This window comes from Trachurus japonicus, chromosome 5 (genome assembly GCF_045865225.1).
Source record: "Trachurus japonicus isolate A0001 chromosome 5, Traja_1.0".
Taxonomy (NCBI): Eukaryota; Metazoa; Chordata; class Actinopteri; order Carangiformes; family Carangidae; genus Trachurus; species Trachurus japonicus.
Window position 1 is genome coordinate 11306164 of NC_140911.1, and position 23610 is coordinate 11329773.

At 41.4% G+C, this 23610-nt stretch overlaps 1 protein-coding gene and 1 non-coding gene across 3 annotated transcripts; one reads left to right on the forward strand and one right to left on the reverse strand.

Moving 5' to 3' along the window:
• The first annotated feature begins 1887 nt into the window (after positions 1-1887).
• On the forward strand, positions 1888-23424 carry LOC146987135 (protein kinase C delta type-like). 2 transcript variants are annotated; one of them, XM_085776156.1, is made up of 17 exons: positions 1888-2175; positions 11021-11151; positions 11401-11673; positions 14634-14802; positions 16554-16585; positions 16689-16774; positions 17227-17356; positions 17482-17582; positions 17733-17817; positions 17988-18127; positions 20024-20197; positions 20410-20501; positions 20807-20869; positions 21062-21200; positions 21441-21629; positions 21745-21873; positions 21990-23424. In XM_085776156.1, the coding sequence occupies exons 2-17, from the start codon at positions 11043-11045 to the stop codon at positions 22146-22148; spliced, it is 2070 nt and encodes a 689-aa protein (XP_085632282.1). In that variant the 5' UTR covers positions 1888-2175; positions 11021-11042; the 3' UTR covers positions 22149-23424. The 2 variants fall into 2 exon arrangements, with proteins under 2 accessions (XP_085632282.1, XP_085632283.1); XM_085776157.1 differs by having other exon boundaries at positions 1933-2175; positions 17991-18127.
• Positions 12014-12085, reverse strand: trnae-cuc (transfer RNA glutamic acid (anticodon CUC)). Its single transcript has one exon. It is a non-coding gene; the product is annotated as a tRNA-Glu (tRNA).
• Positions 23425-23610: the final 186 nt, after the last annotated feature.

Genomic DNA, 23610 nt, shown 5'->3' on the forward strand with positions numbered 1-23610 from the left:
CCAGAGAGACTCCACAACAGCCAGGTTTATCCCTTTGGAGGCACACAAACTTATAGGACCTCAAGCTGTTATTCTTCTGGTCAACAACACTGTCTCTAATTTTAAACTTTAATTCTGCAAGGGCTAACTTTGCACTCCTGCAGCTCCGGGCGTTAGCGAGAAATTATGCCCATCATCACACAACTTGTACCCTCCACGGCAGAGGCTTGCCTCTGACCTACATTTCTTCTGGCAGAATGAGGGGATGGTGATACAATGTTTTTTTGCTTGCTGTTGTTAAGAAGAAAGTCTTACTTCCCCAATTTGATGTAGTTCCTGTTGGACCATAACACTTGGGCGGGACAAAACACAGAGAGGGAGGCAGAAGTGGGCGATCAAAAGTATGTCAAAATCAATTAGGTATTTTTATATATTTACAATCACCGATGCAGCGTGAGATCATCAATGAAGATAGATTGCCATCCAGGAAGGCCATAGGGCTTTTATTGGACTGTAATAAGAGTTTTTTATGGCTGTGTATAAGATTGCAGTGACTATGCTGAGCATCTGGCTAACAGAAATAATAGGGATGTAATGCTTTTCTTTGTTGTAACCACCCACAAATTGTAGATTAAATAGGACTTAAAATTAATAAATAAAACGAGTTTGGGCTCGAGTTTGTGTCCTGGTGCTAGTGCTCCCTCTAAGTGGAATATTTTGTATCAAAATCTATTGTTCAGTTCTTCAAATGTTTGTGTTGGTGATGAGTCACTCCATGCTTACTCAGTATCAACATTCAACCTTGGTCTATACGTCATTGTAAGGTCTTTTCTAGAGCTAAAAATATCCCATAGGAGTTGGGACAGACTGTCTAAATTTACCGGTAGATTTTCTCTTATAGTCATACAGTATTGGTGGGTGGGGGCTGATGACTCAGCACCACGTGGATCTCTGTGCTTTGTAGGAGTGGAGGAGGTGGGAGTGTGGACATGCAGTGGGCAGGGTCAGTATGGAAATTCATGGACCAGCCTACAATTCAGTCTCAACCTGCATGTGTGTGAGAGAGACAGAGACACATGGAAAGAGAGATAAACCAGACCACTTGTGTATCAGGGCATACACATTGCTTTGATTTCCTGGTTTGTTGGTTCTCCTGCCAAACACACATTTTTCACTGGAGAGAGAAGAATAGTTGGGAGACATTAACACTCAACGAGTAACTGAAAAACCTCTCATTCCTTTCTTTGTTTTGCTTTTCAACACTGATATGTTGTGTACTACACATTCAGTGTCAGGCTCAGGGCAGGTTTTTATAACAACAAACTAAATCCTGGAAAGACACATCATTACTAGGGATAAGGTGGCTGAGGGGAGTTAATTTCCAATGTTAAAATCAAGTTCCCTGTGTGGTCAGCCAGTGCCTGACATGTACAGAACATTTAACAATAACCCTTGAGTCTATTGTATAACTGTATCACGAGCAATTAGACTACTGCGGTCACACCGCACAACCATGTAGTCTCACTTCACTTCTCTTTGTGTGTGCGTTTCTGCATAGACCATGTGTGTGAGCAAGTTTGTATATCCCTATTTCAACCAGAATACCTGAATACACAGTAAAATAATAAGGGTCATGTTTCATTTACAAAACTTACAGCCTTTTGAAGGATATGGCTTGTAGGATAGCCTATTAGACGTTAGCTCTTATTGGTTAGGCATTCAGTTGTGAAGGTAAAGGTGAGACTAAGGGTGTAGGAATAAATTATGTCATGAGTTTTTCCCACGGGGATAGTGAATCTCTCTCTCTCTCTCTCTCTTTGTGTGTGTGTGTGTGTGTGTGTGTGTGTGTGTGTGTGTGTGTGTGTGTGTGTGTGTGTGTGTCTGCGTTGGGGAATTCACCTGTTTGACGTCACACAGTCTTTTACTCTGCACCGCGCGCTGCCACAGAGCAGCAGCACCACAGAGCCGGGGTAGACAGGCAGACAGGCAGACAGGCGGGTACTGGTGGTAGAGAGGGAAACAGAAGAGAAGAGACGACTTGACACAAGAGAAGCCAGCAACCGACCGACTTGAACACTTCCTTAAACACCACTAAACATTTCTGAAGTGGGACTTACAGGAAAGCAAAGCCTTTGGGTTCTTCACCCGATACCAACTCGGCGACTAACAAGACAGTTGTGCTGCACGGCGGAAGAGGTAACAAGACACAGTTTCATGTGAAAGTTTGTTTGTTCGTGGGTTGGGGGGAAAGAAAGAAAAAAAAACTTGAGCTCGGCGGCTGGTTTGCAGGATACCTGGGGGTCAAGAGTCGCCTGGCTTTGCTTTGCTTTGACCTCCTGGCTTTTGGCTTTTGTCGACTGACATCAGCTGTACACGAACACGGTGTGTGTATGTGTGTGTGTGTGTGTGTGTGTGTGTGTGTGTGTGTGTGTGTGTGTGTGTGTGTGTGTGTGTGTGTGTGTGTCTGTCCCGCCGGGAATGAGAGGAGTTGCTGTCGCTGAATGTCTCCCTCTCTCGCTTTGAGTACACTTTATAGTTACGTAAGTTAAGCTGAGCCAAGTTTTTAGTAGGTTGGTACTTACAGATAGTACAGTCAATGTGGGGTAAAAAACAAACACTTTGCATGTCTCCACTGATCCTTGGAGAAACAGGCTTCAGCTTCACCACACCGGCGAGACGTGGTGGATTCCTCGAGCGAAGTGCTGTATCCTATGGCAACAGTGGAGCCTCTGTTGCTACAGTAGCTAGCTAACTTGATGGGAAATTATAATTGCACTAAAGTTAGAAGGTGGAGTTGGTGTTAACAACCACCACCACCAATAAAACCAGCGGGCAGATAAGCTTTCAGGAAAGTAGTTTTAAACCCATTAAACAACGTTTTTCCCCTACACAGCAGCTTTATTAAAAAACAAAACAAGACAAAACAAAACAAAAAACACCTTAATTAGGCCTATCTCTTTAAAATCAATGGGTGAAATAGGAAACATACAATTTTACCTGAAGGTTTAGTGTTTTGAAGCTAGTTAAGTTAACTTTAGTTATGTTTAGTTTGGTGGTTCTCTGCAGTTAAACTGTTAATTAAAGCAGCCCTGGCAGTGTTGAGTTGTGCTGATACCATGCAGTCAGCCTGTTAAGTTGCTATTACATCAAGTTGACATCATGATCATTCATTATGAATCATCACATTATATGAAAGCCCTGACCTCTTTGTGCACACGGCTGGATAAGAGGAGTTTTTAGTGGACTACTGCACCTACATTAAATCCCAGGTTTGCCTTGGCCTGGTTTCTGGCCTGGTTTGACAGAAAGCTGCCAGTGTCAGAGTAATTACCAGGACAATATAAACAACGCAACTTGGCGTCGTCTAACCTGTATGGGAACCGGTTTGCATTACTCAAGTGAGATATCTTGAGCCTCAAATAGCCTAGCCTATCAGAGGTCCTCCCCTCATTGCACTCAGGTTTAGCAATTGGCGTTGCAATTAGTCATCATCCTACCAACATGTTACTTCTCTCTGTTGCCAAAGGTACATGGTTCGTATTGTGTCTTACATGTTTACATGTCTCACCTGTTTCTCAACCACTGACCTCACCCAGAAAAGGTGCTGAAGGATGCTCAGGGAGTAGGCTATTGCTGTGGCGGTGTTAATTGTCAAGGAAGTGTCTGTTTGAGGATTATCCTTAATTCTTGTGGCTTTAAACAATGCACCCGTCTCCACAGTATCTGGCATGATTTGTCAGATCCTTTAGGTATTTAAACATCGTCCTCTTTTGAAATATTCCCTCCATGTCTTGTGAAAGTCTTGTGTCACACACTGCAACACAATTCTGCATTTGTGGCAAGACTCTGTATCCTGTCGTTATCTTGTGAAGGCAGTGCAGCTTTCTGAGTGCAGGTAACACTATCTGACTGCAGTTATTGGTGTGTCAATATTGGCTTGTGGCATCATGAGCTGCTTGGAGGCTTGGAGGACACAGCTGGGACATCTGCTCAGTCAGGAGTCGCCCATGCAGCACTGATCCCTCGATAGTACAGCACACACAGCGTACACAGACCAGTTGAGATCATGTTTGAAATTATATCGAAGAGTTTTTTGTACATATCATTATCAATTATTCATTTTGACACAAAATGCCTGAGTTGGCAGGCTTGAGTAGGTATGGCAAATGACAACCAACTTGCCACTTACAGTCCAAAACACTAAAGTAATGTACTGAGAGCAAGACTAGTCCAGGGTAGGCTATTTATTTTATGTTATACTGTGTGGTTTAAGCTTCTTCTTTTTTTAAATTCTTCTGTACTTTTTAGCAAGCATTTGCTCCTTGTTATGAGGAAACCAGGTTTATTTCAGCTGTGTTTTGTATCACCATCAAACTAAGATTTAATTGTGACAATAATATTTTAAAAGTCAACAACACTGTTTAGCCCCGGCATCATCATCAAACCAGTGTACCAAACAGACTATGGTACCCGCTGTTCAGAACAGAAATACACAACCACTTTGGACACAAGTTTGCTAAATCAGCAGAGAGGATAGTTTAGCTCAGTCTTGCCCTTGGTCTCTCCTGCTTGGCTCGCCTCGCTCAGACTTAACCAAGGCTTTGTGAACTGTGAGCAAGGCAGAAATGGACACCGCTCTAAATGCATGTGGAGAGAATACACACACACACACACACACACACACACACATAGCGGCAGGATTCATTCCATGCTGGTATAGCAGGTTTTACACCATGCCAAAGACACCTGTGATTATCAGGAAGAGGAAAATAAAATCATCAAGAGTCATAGCCCCACAAACAGTTAGGTGGAAGTTTGTGTCCATGTTTGATGCCAGTCCTCACATTCAATAGGAACTTAATAACAGCTTGTGGTGCTACATCAGTATCACTGTGGATGTATCTCATCATCACATTGTCACTTGACTCTGACCTTAAATCAGCAGCCTCACCTCTGGTCTTGTCACTCACCTTTTTTTCTTGTCCTTCTTGCTGCCCACTCTGTGTGTGTGTCTGTGTCAGTGAAAGAAACGAAGGCTTTGATTCCTGCAAGGCATTCTCCACTGAAATTCATTAAAGGCTGCTTTGTTCAAGGTTATTAGTGTGTGTAGATGTGTGCGCACACCCAGGTGCACTTACAGTGTGTGCCTTTGAGACACGGTTAATGCGGTAATAACACATGCCATAACGCCTTAGAAAGAGTTGTAAAACTTGTGGATTAAATGAAGTTTTGTGAGATTAATGCTGTTGTGCATGAATCTGTTTGCTGAAACTCTAAGTGAAAAAGAAAACAGACTTGACGGAGGTACAGTGTGTACTCTCAGGGCTGTTTCTGGTCAATGTATGTAAAGCTAAGAAAACAATATAGCTAAGAGCAGCAGATGTCCACTGTACAATCAACAGTGATTATTCTTTTTCCACAATCACTGTTTAATTTCCATTGTGGCGGGATTGCTTCTCTTTGAGCCATCATAAAGAGCAGTTTCATGATGCAGTGGATGTTTACGCACACAACTGTGGACCAGCTTGTTAGCTTTAGGAGCCAGTGTGGCCTGCCGACTCTGACCATACTTGCTTGTTCAGGTTCATTATAATCATGTGAAGCATGTTTGTTGAGCTCTAATTTGCTAGGCCACCAACTGGCCCAGCTCCATCCAGCCATGCTGTTCTGGCTCTGTTGTGGGCCTTTGTGTCTTTGATTCAAAACCCCACCTGACCTTTTTTCTGTCATTGTGTGTAGTACAACTAACACAGAGACAGAAGTCAGGTTTTTCTTAAAGTTAAAAATGTATCCAAACATTTATCCATATTCCCTTATTTCCATCAAAGATATATAGTGGGTTTTGAGTTAAGGAATGTGTCACAATACCTTCTTTTTTCACTTGACATTACTTTAAAGGCAGAATCAAGTCAACCAGGAAGCTCCAAACCTGATGTATTGACAAAGCTTTGTTTGATATCAGCTGGCAGGTCTATTTTAATGATGAAAGAAAATGTTGAAACTGCTATGACACATATTTAAGTAGCCAGACTGGAGACTTCACAACAGGTTTGTCTGTTACCTGGCTGTGTCCTACTTAATCTTTACTTCTGGCTTTATTTAGCATCCTGTCAGGCTAGTTTTCATCGCTTGAGGTCATCTTCTGTGACTGAGGTGACAGAGACATAACAAGGATTGACTCAGTTGAAACTGAGCAACATTTGAATAATCAAGATGTGAATTTTCTGAATCTGAAATCTAAAGTGAAAGAAAAAGTTTTTGAAATTACACAACTTGAAATTGAGAAATTTCTCTAAATGAAATTCAGACCACATAAAGAAAGATAGATTTCAAAGTCAAACATTTCAGGGCAGTAAATTAATTGTTGCATAAACCTTATCACATTTATTCACATTGATTAAATTTAAATACTGAGTTGCAGTTACAACGCAAATTGTAATGGCAATGATGGGCTATATTCTCAAACCATCAGTCCCTACCAGCTATCTTATTAAAATACTTAGTCAAAGGAAACTGTATAGCTGCTGATCTTTAAAACATTCATCTACAATTCTTCCAAGTGAGTATTATCAATTGTTCTCAGGTTTATTCCACATCAGACACTTGCAGTTGTCTTAGGAGCAAAGCACAGGTGTTAATAATAACAACAACTCAAGTGTCTCAGTGAACCAGACCAAAGCAGCTAAATGTAATTCAGCTGTTATTTTTTCTTTTCTTCCCATCTGTGATATGTTCAAATTTCTAACATGAAAAAAGCACATTGACAATCAAACTTTAAATAGAAACAGAGACGAGACCATTCCACTATTTTACCATTTAAAAAAAACATTTGGATGTCTTTTTTTATTACATACACACACGTTTTTGTTTTGAGATTTCTGCTTCTGCTGCATTGTACTGAAATTGCAGGTTAACATGTAGTAGAAATGCATATAGCCTAGTCGTGCACTGTGGAGTGAATACGAACACTCACAATGCATGTTCTTCCTGTGTGGCAATCAGATGGTTTTTAGTTTGAGAAAGGGTTCTTTGTTTATCAGTGCTGTGTCCTCAAACAAATGCAGAGAATTTTCCCCGCAGGGGCTGGTAAAACATCTCTTCAATTAATTTGCAGAGGGCTATGATTCTTGTTAATCATGTAAGAAAGACTGTTGTTGGTTCTCTGCTATTGTACCTGTCTTTGTTCAGACCTGCTGGTGAAAAGGTGACGGGCAAGACCTCCCCAACCTGCTAGACCGGCTCGATCACTTCTTCCTGTGTCACCCAAGTGCATACTAAACCTTTGACTTGTGTTTGCTTTGATTGGCATGACTGCAATGATAGTCTGTCACCTGTAACCACCCCTCTCTGTCTTCACTAAGTGTTCATTAATTCACTCCGTCCATACCGCACATTTTGCTGGATAATAGTTGACCTGGATCTCCTGCTGCCCTTATTGTTACACAATAAAATGATTGAATATTAACTGTTTTCATTGAACAGCTGTTTTGTCATTACACTGATATACTGGGTATTAAACTATTAAACTTAAACTTCCTCATAGCAGACATGAGGGTCAACAGGAATTTTCCTCCCGTCACGTCAAGAAGCATTTAATGCTATTTCCTTGTCATGTTTGTCATGTTGTTATGCATCAACATAACATGCTGTCTTCCAGTAGTGTATAATTGATGAATTCTTTTTTAGCTGCACAAAGGTAACACCTAAGCCACTGGCAGGGGGCCCAGCTTTACATTTACTGGCTCTTTGTAAACCCTTCAGTGAAGGACAAAGGCTTAAGACATACCTAAGAGTAACTAAATAGCTCTTTGAGGCCACATGTACACGTGCACAAACACACTTTTCACTTCACTGGAAGCTGACTGCTGGATCCAAGTGAAGGCAAATCTGCTTCTGTCATTGAGTCTGATTTCTCCTCATGTCCACTGGCCCGGCTTGTTGGTTATCTTTTTTTTCTCTCCTTGCTCTTTTCCTCTACCCACCCCTTCCCCAATTGCGTTGGTCTCATTTTTTCCACTCTCTCTGGGGAAACAAGGCTCCCTTTTCTATGCAGCAGTGTATGTGTACATAAGGCAGCATGTGTGTAAAGCCAACAGGATACTGGAAACAGGCTGTAAAAATGTATATACATTTGTTAAAGTCAATGACATTGATTAATATTGTTTTTGTCTGTGTTTCTGTCTGTATGCGTGGGCAGTATTATGAGAGCATGAACAACTTCTCAACCCTCCTGACCTCACTTAGAAACAGTGGCTTGTTTAGATCCTCTTTAGATACTGGTCTGGCCTGCAGGCCGGGTCACACAAAGCTTCTAGCAGCAACAACAACAGAGATGTGTTTTTCTCAGCCCAGTGAACATATTGTGGAGGCAGACAGCTGGAAATATATCTCCAAAATATATAGCATGGAAAGATGTAAGAGATGTAGAGATGAAGCTAAAAGATGTAGTTTGAATTACTGAAGTTACACTGTGCACAACAGTTCAACATGCCAAGAAACATTCTGATAAATGTTTTCAGGCACATGGTTTTCACATGAAAACATTGTCTTCTCATTGGCCAAATGATGACATGGTCCTGGGTGGTCTGTATTTACTTTGCTGTAACCTCTGTCAGCTGTAGTGATGATGTTTTTCATGCAGTTTTCCTGTATTATCCCTCTTGATCCCACTTGAACCAGGGCAGTGATTTGTTATGTCAATGTAATAATGAGATGAATGAGAACTTGTGTTAAGATTTATCATACCACAGCAAAACAGTGAGTGTCGTCACGTCACCAACTTAAGTGTGTAAAGGCATGTTGTGTGTCTCAGCTGCAATCAGCAATTCCAAAGTGAATGTCAGTCAGTCAAAAAGCTTGTCACATGCTATTTTGGTAGCCATCTGGCTTTTAACTTAACTAAAGGATTTACATTTTCACAGCTGTGTGCTGGCTACTGAGTAACTTTTGGGGGAGTTAAGGGCGAAGCGTGTTGCTCAAACCTCAGCGATGGCTCCTGAGTCACTGTTTGCCCTTCATCTGATTTCTGTTTCTTGTCAGGCATATCAAACCAGCAACCTCCAGATCACACAAGCCCGTCTCTGTTTGGCGCTGCAACCCCCTCCCTATGAAAGATAAGAGTAACTCAGTTTGTTGAGAATTATGCACAGCTGCATATAATTATACACATTAAAACATTCACACCTGAGACCTGCTCACTGCAGATACAGTAATGGTTTAATGGGGATTTAAGAAAAACAGTGGATGAGGAAATAATCTACAATAAGAAAATGCTTCAGAACCAATGCCAGCTCTCTAAAATTAGATTGGTATTCAGCGGGCACACTAAAGGGTTATCTGGATCAAACCAGTACTCAAAATAGCATCTAGTCTACCTTTATAGGCTGAGCAGAATACATGTGAATACTGTATAAATCATGCAGATACTGGTTCAGTTGCTAGAGACCTCATAATGTATGACACTGTGAAAAACACACAGAATGAAAATCATAAACAAAACTATGATTAAGTATTGAAGCAGAAACAAGACACACTACATTCCTGTGGTTTTCATGTACGGATTCATGCTTAGGCTTAAGAGAATAACATGTCTCTGCATTTGGCTTTTAGAGATTACTGCCCAGAAGTGTTATTTCATAGAGCGGCTAAACATCATTGTGAGTTTAAAAAAAAGATGCCGTTTGCCTCAAACCACAGGCGTGCCATATCTCTGAAATGACTATTAAACCAAGATTATGTTAATGGAGCAAGAAACTAAAGCTTCAAGAGATCAAGTTAAGGAACTTAAAAGCTCACAAAAAAAAGTGCTGTGTAGAAATTCTTGGAGGAATTCCGTGGGATTTTATTGCTGCTTTGGGAATTAGGTTGTAGGCTAATATGCCTTTTGGGTCCTGCTAGTCTGTGACGTAGCGCTTGTGTGACTTTGGTGTGAAGCAGTTTTGATAACTTCAAAGGTTCAGAAAGTGTTTGTTAGCACAGTTCCTTTGTACACCATGAGGCTTGACTGACTGCCCCCTAAGTTTAGAGTATTTCATCCTTGTAATCTCTGTTATTACAAGGCATCCTCAAGGAAATGTCACTAGTTTTATAGCTACTGTTGAAAATATGACAGTCTGCTATTCACTGATTTACTAAATGTTGTGTCCCAAAATTAAAAACACAGGACAAGTGTCTGTCCTCTTGGTACTGTGGTGTCTTCCTGATACTGACTGCTCCTAAAACTGGCTGAATATAACATGATACTTTGAGATCAGTTTATATTTCATGCATTAGATTTGATAGATTTTGGTATTTCAAAGTTTCACCGCTTAACCTCTCACACATTTTCTTGTTTAAAAAAAACACTGTTTACACTTTATATTTTTGATTTTAAGTATGTCCTTTAAGTTGATTCGTATTTGATTTTTGTGTATAAAACAGACGCGGTCAATGGTTTAGATGAACGTGACTTGTCCCATGAAAAGAATTGTTTAGAGGAAGTGTATGGCACAAATCTCTCAATGGAGCAAGCTTGAATGAAGCAAGCAGGTGGACACTTCTGCAAATGCAGATGTGGTATTTAGAGGTCGTTTGTGCAAGTCTACGTATATTATAGTTGAACAGTGGAATACTTATCCTGAAATACAGAAAAAGGTACAAGGATGATAAAAGTATTGGCAGGTTTCTGCATATTTCTTTTAAAGATCCAAAGTTGCATAGGAACTTCACTACGTAACTGTGGACATTTGCATGAAACTGATACTTTCTGTTTGTTTTAGAAAGTTGTTCTTTTTAACTTTCTGTCACTCTGTTTCGGTATCCCAACCTGCTCTCAGTTCAGGATTAGCTTAGCACTCTGTTCCTCTGTTCCCTCCGTCTTTGGTACTGGAAGGTAGTTTCCAAAGTTGTGTCTTTAGTTGGAAACTTCTGCTTCTTCTCAGAAAACTTGGCTATTGCCGCCAACTTTCTTCCTCCTTATTTTCAGTAGAAACATGAGCAATCCAAATGACAGATGAGGGTGTATGTTTGCGTGTAACTGTGTGTCTTTGTCTCTCTGTTCTAGGAGGCTCAGGTGAGCTGTCACCATGGCACCCTTCCTGCGAATCACGCTCAATGCGTATGATGTGGGCGCTCTCCCTCCTGCGTCTGACCCTCCCATCTGTGCCATCAAGATGAAGGAGTCTCTCAACACAGGTATGTGCAGATTGCACACACACATGTGAGCCATCATAATTTCATCTAGACAGAGGAGTGGTACAGTAAACAGGGGGACAGCTTAACTGTCTTAGCAGTCACCATCTGCTGGGCTCAAAAGTCCACAACAATTTGGCTGTGTACCAACTTCAGTTCAAGCTGCATCTTCCTCGTGATGTGAGTTTACTGTGAATGGAAAAAAAACACCAGCGTTTTCCTCCAACGGATGATTCCTGTGGTCTTTCACAGAACGAGGAATGACGTTGGTCCAGAGGAAGCCCACCATGTACCCAGCATGGAAGTCTACTTTTGATGCTCACATATATGAGGGGCGTGTCCTAGAGGTGGTCCTCATGCAGAGCAGTGATGAACCGTTGGCCAAGGCCACTGTCGGTGTGTCTGTACTGGCAGAGCGCTGTAAAAAATCCAAAACCAGCGGCCGTACCGAGTTCTGGGTGGACCTTCATCCTTCAGGCAGGGTCCAGATGGCCGTACAGTTCTTCCTGGAGGACAGTGATGCAGGTAAAACCTCTACATCTTGGAGCCTGTGAAAATGTTTTCTTCTGTATGTTGAATATGTTCAAGTTCAACAAAAGCATCCATTAATATTATTTTCAAAGGATAATTTGCATCATCAGGACTGTGTGGATGTGCTTTTAACAGATTTCATGGACAGTGACCTCAGAATGTAACCAGGCAACCTAATTTGAAGTTTGTTTATTCACCCTATTCCGTCTGAACCAGCAGAAAAACAGAAATCTCTCGGGTGAAACAGCAAAACCCTTTCTGTCTATAGTAGAAAACGGTATGCCATTGTGAGCCCCAAAACCCTAAGTCAGACAGTAAGGGCTTTGAAAAGATGTTCCCTGACCGGGAATCGAACCCGGGCCGCGGCGGTGAGAGCGCCGAATCCTAACCACTAGACCACCAGGGAGTGGTGCACAGTAGAAAAGAAAAGTCTGCTGACACCCCCATCAGGAAGTCACTGCACTGCTGTGCTGATATGTGATACCCGCTACTGTCAGTAGGGATCCTGTTCAGACATTCAATTCCCTGAACTTTATTCACACAGCACAGCTGAACACGTTAGTTACAGTAAAGCGCTGTGTAAAGTGTGAGGTTATCCTCGTCCAGGCCGACTGCCCTGTTATAAACCGCCTACTTCAGGCTGTCAAGGGTTAATCTCTGCCGGTAACATATCTCACATTGTGCTCGTCAGGTGATTACAGGTGTGGCCGTTCAGCCAGTGACTGGATCATTTCTGGAAGGTGTTGGAATTTGGTCTGAGGCCGTGCTTTCCTTTGCCAAAGTGAAGCTGGTCATAAATATTTGTACTTTACTCAATATATCACTCAAATAGTGTAAACAGGTATTTTTCCTGATCCAATAATGTGTTCACTAGGATGTGGGTTAAACAAACATGGAGAGTGTATTTGGTCTATTTTATCCTTAGATCTCTGTAGTGTAAAATCTCCCTTTTCTACACTGATGGAAATTAGGAATTGAAATCCCAGTATTTCAATTATGCATTGATGCTGGGTTTTTTATGTAAAATCTACATGTAAATATTGTGAACAGCAGCGCAATTAGTTGCATGAGTTCTTACCACTATCATTATGAGCCTCCGGAGGCCTATTTTACTTTCGCTTCTGCTGTCGGAAGCAGAAGTGAAACAGAGCAGTGCAGGCTGGCAAATGCTGATTTCAGCTGCCGGCTTAGTAGCCCAGACGGGGGGAGCCCAGGCCCAGAGGGGTTTACAGACTGTTTGAGTGTGAGGGGGAGTTTCTTGTGTGGGAGTTAGTAGCACGGTCAGGGTTCACTGTTCAGGGTTGGACAGGGTCATGAGACAGAGGTGTGCCTCCTGTTATGAAAGAGCTCCCAACTCCATCAGTTCCCTCCTACACACTCCACAGGTTTCCTGAAAAGCAGCCTGGAGTATTTTTAGGCATGTGTGAACAGCCCTCAACACTGTCTGCCTTCTCTGTCCGTCTTTCTCCTGCCCCGTCTCTCGCTCCCACTTTCTCAGCTCAGCTCACTGAAGCTCGGTCTAAACATAAACATCTGTCAGTAGAATGGCAGAGAGGAAATTAGTTTATCTCCCTCACCTCATCGCTCTTCCCACTTTTCCCTGTCTATCAGTTGTCTCTTTGAGGCAACTCCTTTTTTTTTTTTGAATTGTCCCTCTTTCTTACCCCTCCCTCTCATCCACCCACATTCACTCCTGTCTCCTCCAGAGTTTCTGCTTTCTTTGTTTACCTCTCTCACGCTGTCTTCTCTGACTTTTGACCCCACCCCATTGATTTGCCTCAACTTGAGCAGTTTATCCAAGACCACATTTTGGTGTGTTTGCCCTTCATTTACCAGCAGCGCCTGTGTCCTCTGACTCAGCTATCAGAACTGACTGTGAACTGTGAACCACTGTCATGTCCTTAAAAGATCCTAACCTAACAAATATAACAAATATAAAAAGAAGAGATAGAGATCTTATATATAATAGATATAAGATAGAGAATGTATAAAATCTTAATTTACCAGCAGCACCTATGTCCTCCTTTATGACTAAATAGGGCTCAACTATTAGAATTGACCGTGAATTGTGAATCTCTTTCAGCTACTTAGCTACTGTTGAAAATATGACAGTTCACTGATTTACTGAATGTTGTGTCCCAAAACTAAAAACACAGGAATTGGCTGAATATAACATGATACTTTGAGATCAGTTTACATTTCATGCATTAGATTAGATTTTGCTATTTCAAAGTTTCCCTGCTTGACCTCTCAAACATTTTATTGTATTGAAAAAACACAGTTGTATTTACATATTGATTAATATCTATTTGATTGTTGTGTTAAGATGTATAAAACAGACATGGTCAATGGGGTAGACGAACGCGACTTGTCCCTTGAGAAGAATTGTTTAGAGGAAGTGTATGCCACAAATCTCTCAATGGAGCAAGCTTGAATGAAGCAAGCAGGTGGACACTTCTGCAAATGCAGATGTGGTATTTAGATATAGTTTTTGCTATCAGAACTGACTGTGAACTGTTAACAACTGTCATGTCCTTAAAAGATCCTAACCCAACAAACATAACAAATATTAAAAGAAAAAATAAATAAGATAGAAAATGTACAAAATCCTTATTTACCAGCAGCGCCTGTGGCCCTCCTTTATGACTAACTAGGGCTCGGCTATATCAGAACTGACTGTGAACTGTGAATCTCTTTCATGTCCTTAGATCATCAAGATCAACAAAGCCAAACAGCTATGTATATTGTTAAAAAAAAAATAGTAGGATGGTAGATGAATAGAAAAGACTCCCACATCCTTGTCAAATATACTGGAAATCAATAAAAAGTGGGTTTGGATAATATTTCACTATGAAGCTGTTGGACAAATAAGTAGGCCCTGTGCTCTTTGACTGTAGGCCTGAGCAGAAATACAATAATTTGATCTATAAACTTTTGTAACTCTCTTCCCTCAGTGGCCAGTACACCATCAGTGAAGGCTGCTCCAGAGGACGGACTCACAACCCTCAACAGGAGGAGAGGAGCTTTCAAGCAGCCCAAGGTTCACGTCATCAGGAACCATGAGTTCACTGCCACTTTCTTCGGCCAGCCCACCTTCTGCTCCGTCTGCAGAGAGTTCCTCTGGTGAGATGCCAAGTTCTGCCCTTTATCACATGATAGCTGTCATTACTACAAACAACATACCATCACACTGTTATGTTTGTGAAATTTAGCTGTTTTAGCATCAGAGATCTTTATTTCATACTGACCAGACTGGAATCTGGAAACTCAGATGATGTCTAAAGCAGAAGCGTTTACTGAAGCTGCATCACTAAATGAAAAGAGAGAAAAGTAGTAGCACTGTGTAATGAAACCCCAGCTCTGAACGGCATGGTTTTATTTAGACCTATGCTGCATATTACTTTCTATATGTGCAAATGAAATCCTTCTTCATGAATCCACCGGGAAGCTAATTCTATACAAAGAGTCACGTTTAGATTCTAGTCACATTGGGTGTAACTATTAAGCACTCACAGCCGTCTTAGTGAATAGGTGTGCAAATCATAATCCTGGGGGAGGGGGGAGTTATGAGTATAGGGGGCTATGAGTATTCACCAGTATCTCTGAGGGTCTGTGCTTGGTTGCTATGGTAACTGTCAGTGGGGAATGGGTACTATCAGGCACACTAGAAATTAACAATGAACCATTGCTTACAGTAAAGGACCTGTTCGTGACCTGTAGAGAGAGACATGGCCTAATAGTACTACCAATAGTAAAAGGAAAAATACCTAAGGAAGGAAAACATGGCAGTACGTTTGGATCACAGGGAGAAACTATGGCAGTAATCCTTATCCTACTCTGTTAGGACATGACCAGAAGCAGCTAATTTGCCTGTAAGTTTGTTGTTTCTCTGCACTGGGGACAGCCAGAGCGAGGGACGTGTTTTCAGGTTGTCCGTTTGCCCGTTCGTCCTATTCTCATGAATGCAGCATGTCAGAAAGGCCCCAGAGGGAATTTCATTACATCTGGCACAATCACTCACTCACACTTTAACTCAAAGATGAACAACAACGGAAAGCAAACAACAACAAGACAGTAATTGTAGTTTTTCTACAGTACTATAATCACCATTGTATGTTTTGATTCACTGGCAGAGATTTCATAATTCCAGACCATTTATCGCCTACTGTCTATTCTCTGGGTACCGAATGGAACAAAAACATTCTTTGTCCAATAAGAAAAGTCCAGCCCCCCATGGGTGTTTGTCAAAAGACCAATTAGTAGCGGTTCTAGGTTCCTAAATGGAGCAGTCCTGGGGGGTTAGTAATGGTAGAAACAACAGCAGGGCTGCTATTGTGAGAGTGAGTCACTGTCCAGGCAAATCCCACAAGGTTGTCATGTTGGGTTCCTACTATGTCAGCAGGCCGAACTGTGAGTCAAACTCCTCCTCTGTCTCAAATTGCAGTGTTATCTTTTCCCTCGGTGAAACAAACATCTACTCGCATCTGTGGTGTGTGTGTGTGTGAGACTCTATGGCCACCTGCTACTCACATACAAGTTTTAATCTCCTAATCTAAGATGTAAAAGATGACCTCCAGTGTTGGTGACGACAATCATAAAACCTCTGAGTCACTGTTGCGCATAATTAAACAACAGGTCTCTCTCAGTTTACTTGTTTACTGTTTGATTTTTTTTACCTTCACAATACTTTGAAGAAATATTTGTGAACAGTTCACATGCAGGTTCACAAATATTGTTCACTCGCCATCGTTGTCATAATAACAATCTTATCAATGAAACCAGTCCTGAGAACATTGCTCCGATATTGGCGTCATACTTTACTTATTTTCTTGTTTCATGTCACATTTTAAACTTGTTTCTTTCCTCATACTTAGGGGTCTCAACAAGCAAGGTTACAAGTGCAGGCGTAAGTGTTTATTGTTTGTATAACTGCCATCTGCATTTTTTTTTATCACATTGTACACCTTTTTTCACAGTTATTACAATATTTGGTTATTTTTTTCACTCAGAATGCAACGCAGCTATCCACAAGAGATGCATCGAAAAAATCATTGGCAGATGCACAGGAACAGCAGCGAACAGTCGGGACACTATGGTGAGCAAAGTTCATGTTCTCCAGCCTGATAGCTTAAGTCACACCTTACAACTCGGAACTGACACTGACACTGAATAGCATTTTGGTTTACAGTATTGTCTCGTGTTACTCGTTCCTAGCTATAGTTCAATGACAATTTAGTTTGTATCTCCTGTTTTATTATTTTATGACTCGTGCAAGGAACAACATAGACCATTAATCATTCATTTAGTAATTGTGTTATTCTTACATAAAAAATGCAATGTTTTGATACAGCTCAATATAGATCCAACCAAACAAGGTCAGAAGAACCCAGTGAACAGAAAGCATCCATATTAAATTCATCATAAAAAATTGATGGAGACATGGAGCTAATATTTATGATGTTATTAGTAAAGTGTACTACATTTGTCTTGATTTGATTATCAAATGGTTTATGTGTATCTGTTTACTGGAAATCTGTCTGTTTATAGTTCCAGAAAGAGCGCTTCAAGATTGATATGCCACATCGCTTCAAGTACCACAACTACAAGAGCCCAACCTTCTGTGACCACTGTGGCAGTCTGCTGTGGGGTCTCTACAGACAGGGCCTGAAATGTGAAGGTGACTCCAAAGCATTCATTGTTTTTTCCCCCTTTGTGTCAAATATTATATATGCTCTATAGCTGACATTTTATCTTTTATTCTCTTTCACATATTGACATTATTTTTTTTCCTCCTCCGACCAGACTGTGGCATGAACGCACACAGTTACTGTCAGAAGAAAGTGGCGAATATGTGTGGAGTCAACCAGAAACTACTTGCAGAGGCTCTGTCGCAAGTCAATCAGGTTAGCAAAGGAACAAAACATGAACAAACATTACGTTTGTGTTGGCCATGTGTAAAACCATGCTAGTCATGGTTGTTAAGAAATTAAGAACAGGTTAATAATTGTGGATTCATAATATCATGTTTCAGTACAACTTTTTTTCCTCTTTAGAAGTCTGTGAAGAAGCCTGATAACTCCGATGCAGCAGATATTGGGATCTACCAAGATGTCCAAAAGCCAATAGTAGACCCTAGTGGTAAGATGTCCTCACTGTAGCACAAATAAGATGTATTCAAATCAGGTTTCATGTTTAAGGGTAAAACATGTATGGTATTTTTGTTGTTAATGTTTGTATTATCAAATCCCATGCATTCAGGTTTGCATATGTACTTAATCCTATGTCTACAAATGTGTGTGTTTGTAAAGCAGCTGGCAGTGGCAGTGGCAATGACAAGGCGAGTGAGAGCGTGAACCCAACCCCAACGTCCACTAAAGCCCCACGGGTACACCTCACCCTCAACCACCTGGTGTTCCACAAGGTGCTGGGTAAAGGCAGCTTTGGCAAGGTATGTGCCATTTCTACACACTCTCCCAAATTTAACATTTAATGATGGTTTGGACACAAAGATTGAAGATTTTATAAACTTAAACCAGCATCATGCTCATCCTGAATTTTCTTACATGTATTATCTTTGTAGAAGAGCACAACCTAAAAAATATGCCAAATGTGAAAGAGGGCATAAATAAAATAGAGATGGTACAAATCTGCGTGTTTCAGGCAGTTTGGATCCATTAAAGGGGAGATTACTGAGAAAAACCAGGATGAAGGCCACACATCTTCAGGAAACAGATTCTTATCATATAATCATGTTTCAGTGTAGTCTGTCATTTAAGTCTGTCACTGTCCTTCCTTGAAGCACTTTGTTAAGATTTTGTTTTACAATTTATCACTAACTCAGCCGTGGTTTGATGAAAACTAGCTATACCTTAGCAGATCAATACATCCCTTCACTGCTTGTTAAATTGCTTCCCTCACATAACAGGAGTGGGAGTTGCTTTTCAGATGAGAAAAGAGCTCTGTTACTCCATCACTATAGATCCTGTTATAGATTACTATAGATATACTGTAGATACCACTATAGATAGATTTGACAAATCACACAGCCTGTCGAGGTTGATGTAATTTAGGAATTCAGAGAGGCCAAGCCTATACACTGCATGTCAAAAAAAGTAGTTGCAGGCTCCAATATTTTGTTAGACCGCCTTTAGCTTTGATTACCGCATGCATTTTCTATGGCATCATTTCCATAAGTTTCTGCAGTCACAACATTTATTTCCCTCCAGAGTTGCATTAACTTTAACTTAACTGTCAATGGGGTTGAGGTCTGGACTCTGTGGTCACTACATTTCTTCCTTGAAGAAGATGTTTCCCCACCATCCTTCCAGTTTGTAATAATGCACTGGACAGTTCTTAAAGCAGATAACAGTGGCACGGCCGTTTCGGCTAATGCTGTGTTCAAGGCAGGCTTTTGAAACCGTAAGTTACAGCTTCAAGTCACAACTACGACTTGGTAGCGTTCCAGGTAACCCGTAGCTCGTGTTTTTACCGTCCTGTTGTCTGTGAAAGTTCCCTATAACGGCCACTCGTAACTTCCGACCCGTGAACTCGTACCAGATCGAACTGGTATGACTTCACAGGAAGGAAAAACACAAAGTACGAGTTTCCTTGAACGCACCATGAGTTAGCAGCCCCCGCCCTTGTCAGGCATCAATTGGTCCTCGTGCTACGTCACCACATTCACGCGCATCCCTTGGCTGCACACACAGCCCTTCATGCCGTTCTCTCCCCTCATTGGATAACACTTGTATCCCACAAGGAAAATTTTCTCCTCGGGTTACAGCAGAGCAGAGTGACGGAGAGACTCGTGTTTAGGCTGAAATACTTCATGTAAGTGATTGCTGACGGAAAATAGGACTATTTAGGACTTATATTAACAAAAACATTCCACTGATATCTGCTTTAACTCAATTTTAGTAGTCTCAGAAATCTCCTTTGATGTTTAATTTGCTTAGTGCATGCCAATAATTTGACCCCTCTGAAACAGATTAACATCTTTTCCACGACTACAAGTGTCTTCCGACATGGTTGTTAAAGAAATGAGACTGCATCAGTTAAGGTTAAATAACTTGTAGGCAGCTGAAACATAATCATCCATGCACTAATTATCCAATGGGAGGCTCTTACCTATTAGCTTAGTTAAATCCAGTTGGTGACTTTTGTTTTGGACAGGCAGTGTATTATATAGTATACCCACGTTCACCGTAGCCCGGTGGCAGTGCAGTGTCTGCCCATTGTCCTCACTGAGATTCATAGAGATATGAGCATGTAAGATTGAGAAGATATAAACATCTCCGTGATCACACTGATGAAATACTCACCCTAAGTGACTCTGACACCCCAGGTGCTGCTGGCAGAGCTGAAAGGACAGGGTCAGTACTTTGCTGTGAAGGCTCTGAAGAAGGACGTGGTTCTCATGGATGACGATGTGGAGTGCACCATGGTGGAGAAGAGAGTCCTGGCGCTGGCGTGGGAGAACCCCTTCCTCACACAGCTCTACTCCACATTCCAGTCTAAAGTAAGCACACACATACTAAACATCTCACCAGAGAAAGCACAAAAAGCATGTTCTCTGATAGAGAGGCAATCTGAGCCACAGCGGTAAAAGCAACAAGTCCCAGTTCTTGATAAGAACCCCCCCCCCCTTATCTATATCCATTCTCCCACATGCTCTATTCATGTCTCATTTGTCTGCGACTGTGAGCTGACAATAATGTGGTGTTTGCACAGGAGCATCTCTTCTTTGTAATGGAGTACCTGAATGGAGGCGACTTGATGTTCCACATTCAAGACAAAGGCCGCTTCGACATTAACAGAGCAACGTGAGTACACTGCGGCCCTGTTCAGTCTGGCTTTTACATGTGTCTTCAGTGATCTGATCTCAGTCCTTTCACACCTGGTATGCGTGTCGACTGACCACTTGTGATCAGATCTCACTTCGCATGATTCTATGTAAATAAACACTTGCATGTTTTTAGCCAATGTGCCCATTGAGTGTGTGTATGTGTGACAGAGATAGACGGAGTAATGTCAATCTGTGCTGGCCACAAATATATCAATATATGGGAAACCTGTTAATTACGATGTGAATAATGACACAGTGTTTTGTGCACATTTCAACCTTCAGATTCTACGGTGCTGAGATAGTTGTGGGACTACAGTTCCTCCACACGAGAGGCATCATCTACAGGTAAGACCCAATTACCACTGTGTCACTATACCACCGTCTGCAATCTTTGTATTACAGTACACCTGTTACTGCACGAGTGTAGACTGACTGGAGCTAAATTGCTTTTTACATTTCTAAACTACAACATGTCAAACATGTTTTATAGCAGAAATGGTTGTACATTACATATATTTTTTTTGTGATTTTCTGCAGAGATCTGAAGCTGGACAATGTGATGCTGGACAAGGATGGACACATAAAGATAGCAGACTTTGGCATGTGTAAAGAGAACGTGTTTGGAGAGGCCAGAGCCACAACATTTTGTGGAACGCCAGACTACATTGCACCAGAGGTGAGTGTGAAGACCTGTGTGACTTAGGACATCGCACACTCTCTGTCCATCCACTACATACAGTATACTGTATACAGTATGTATGTACAAATACATACACAGTGTATATGCCACCTTGTGGTCATTAGGAGACATGGCAGTGTGCCATCTACAGATGCAGTCAAATCACAGTGATTCAGTCTCCAAACATCACTTTGTGTCCTTATTCTCCTTACGCGTTTGTTGTGTCTCTCATCATAGATCCTGCTAGGACAGAAGTACACCTTCTCGGTGGACTGGTGGTCTTTTGGTGTGCTAGTGTATGAGATGCTGATTGGTCAGTCACCTTTCCAAGGCGACGATGAGGACGAGTTGTTTGAATCCATCAGGTCAGACACTCCTCACTACCCTCGGTGGATCACCAAGGAGTCCAAGAGCCTGGTTGAACAGGTGAGTAGTTTTATTAGGAGCATTTAGTCCTGTATAGGCAAATGAAGCACCACTGGATGTTTTAGAATGCAAATCACTTTTTATGTAGTTAAATTGTCTCCTGTCATTATTTCAGTTGTTTGAGCGAGATCCCACTCGCAGACTGGGTGTGGTGGGAGACATTCGTGCACACTCCTTCTTCAAAGCCATCAACTGGCCAGCACTGGAGAAGAGACAAGTGGAGCCCCCTTTCAAGCCAAAAGTGGTATGGGCCTATGTTTCCATTTGTATAAATATTATTCCGTGTATCTGGAATAGTGTGTATCTTCAGTGTGGTTTGTTATATTAAACATACTGATACCCCCTACCTTCCACCCATAGAAATCCCCAAATGACTGCAGCAACTTTGACCGAGAGTTCCTGAATGAGAAGCCTCGCCTCTCCCACGCAGACAAGAACCTCATCGACTCCATGGACCAGACAGCATTTGCAGGATTTTCCTTCGTCAACCCTAGACTAGAAAAATTCATAAGCAAATGAAAATGACACTGGTTGTTCAGGGAACACACTCTTAGTCCGGCGCGTCAAGATAGACTCTTATCCTGTTCTCTCTACCTTATTAACTGGATGGAAAACAAGAACATGAAAGATTTGGGCTTGATCCAAACCTATTTTTGTTTCATTATCAAAGGATGAGATAAAGTAATACTAGGATGTGCTGGTATCAAAAACAATAATCATGTCTCAGCTATAAAACTATATAGGTGTATAAAAAGAGTATAAAGCTGCAGGAAATTAAGGGAAATTTTGAAGAAACCAGTGTTACCATAATCAATGCTGGGGGGGATTGCTTCATTATGTTTTTATTTTTCCTTTCACTCTATCATTTCTACATGTGATCACATCATGAATCAGTAATAATCCTCTAATCTACTGTATCTTGAAATTAAAATGCGCAGGCACAAGCATGAGGCTCTTATTTAGTAATACAAATACGCACAGCCAACATCTCAAATGCAAGTCAGGAAGATTCAGTGGTACATACAGTATTCACTCTCCACCCGGTGTGCTTTGCCTACTGTATGCCTCCTAGAACATCCCATCTGTGTGTGCTTGTGTGTTACCACCCGCATATACAAGTGTGTGTGTGGGTGTGTGCAGGTATTTTCTTAAATGCAAATGGTGCTACTGGACTTGTTAACATTATCTGTTGGTGAATGAATCCTCGATTTCTCTTGGACATCACAGAGATAATTGCACCATAAAGATGTGGAGGACTAAATTTCTGATCAGCAAGCCACCCCCCCCCCCCCCTTCCCCACCCCCCAGCCCCTAATGATTGCACTGTCTCATTCACCGTCAAAAGGGTTGATCTGTTTTTTTTTGTTTTTTTAATTACCAGGAATTTCTACATGGCAGTCATCCTGTCTTTTTGTGTGCCACTGGTGTCAAACCTCATGCTATACATCAAAGTGAAGCGTAACACAAACAGCTGTTCAGTACACCATGTTCATTTTCTGGGCTGTCAGCAGAGCCACTGGAAAGAGTTGCAGCAGTGGCGCGTGGTACTATACCTGCACATCTAAAGTAGCTGTGTTGAACGATGAGGGAGGGAGAGACCTTCCCGCTGAAGGCATAGGGGTCATTGAAATGTGTTGCATTACTTGAATGTAGGAATTTTTAATATAAAAATAATAGTGCTGTGTATGGAAATCTGATATGTATGTAACCAAGGTATCTCTGAGTTATGGTTGTACTTTTTTTTACCCTCCTTGTCTTTTACATCTGATTATAAATAAATATACTTTAAACTAAATTTTTCATTTACATGTATCTCTTGATGTATATGTCACAAAGCTTAATAAAAAAAATGTGTATTTATGTACAGAAATCCTATTGTAATGACTCACAGAAATTGCTTTTCTTGGTGTTATCACAGAATATGACAAGTCCTGTGTGAGGGGTGAGAACCCCACAACATCTTCAAGTGCCTCAGGGGATT

Excerpts from the sequence above, each read along its gene's own strand:
- LOC146987135 (XM_085776156.1), top strand. The coding sequence starts at position 11,043 with ATGGCACCCTTCCTGCGAATCACGCTCAATGCGTATGATGTGGGCGCT. Across the intron at positions 20,870-21,061 it reads ACGAGAGGCATCATCTACAG|AGATCTGAAGCTGGACAATG; the intron begins GTAAGACCCAAT and ends GATTTTCTGCAG. Across the intron at positions 21,874-21,989 it reads CCCCTTTCAAGCCAAAAGTG|AAATCCCCAAATGACTGCAG; the intron begins GTATGGGCCTAT and ends TTCCACCCATAG.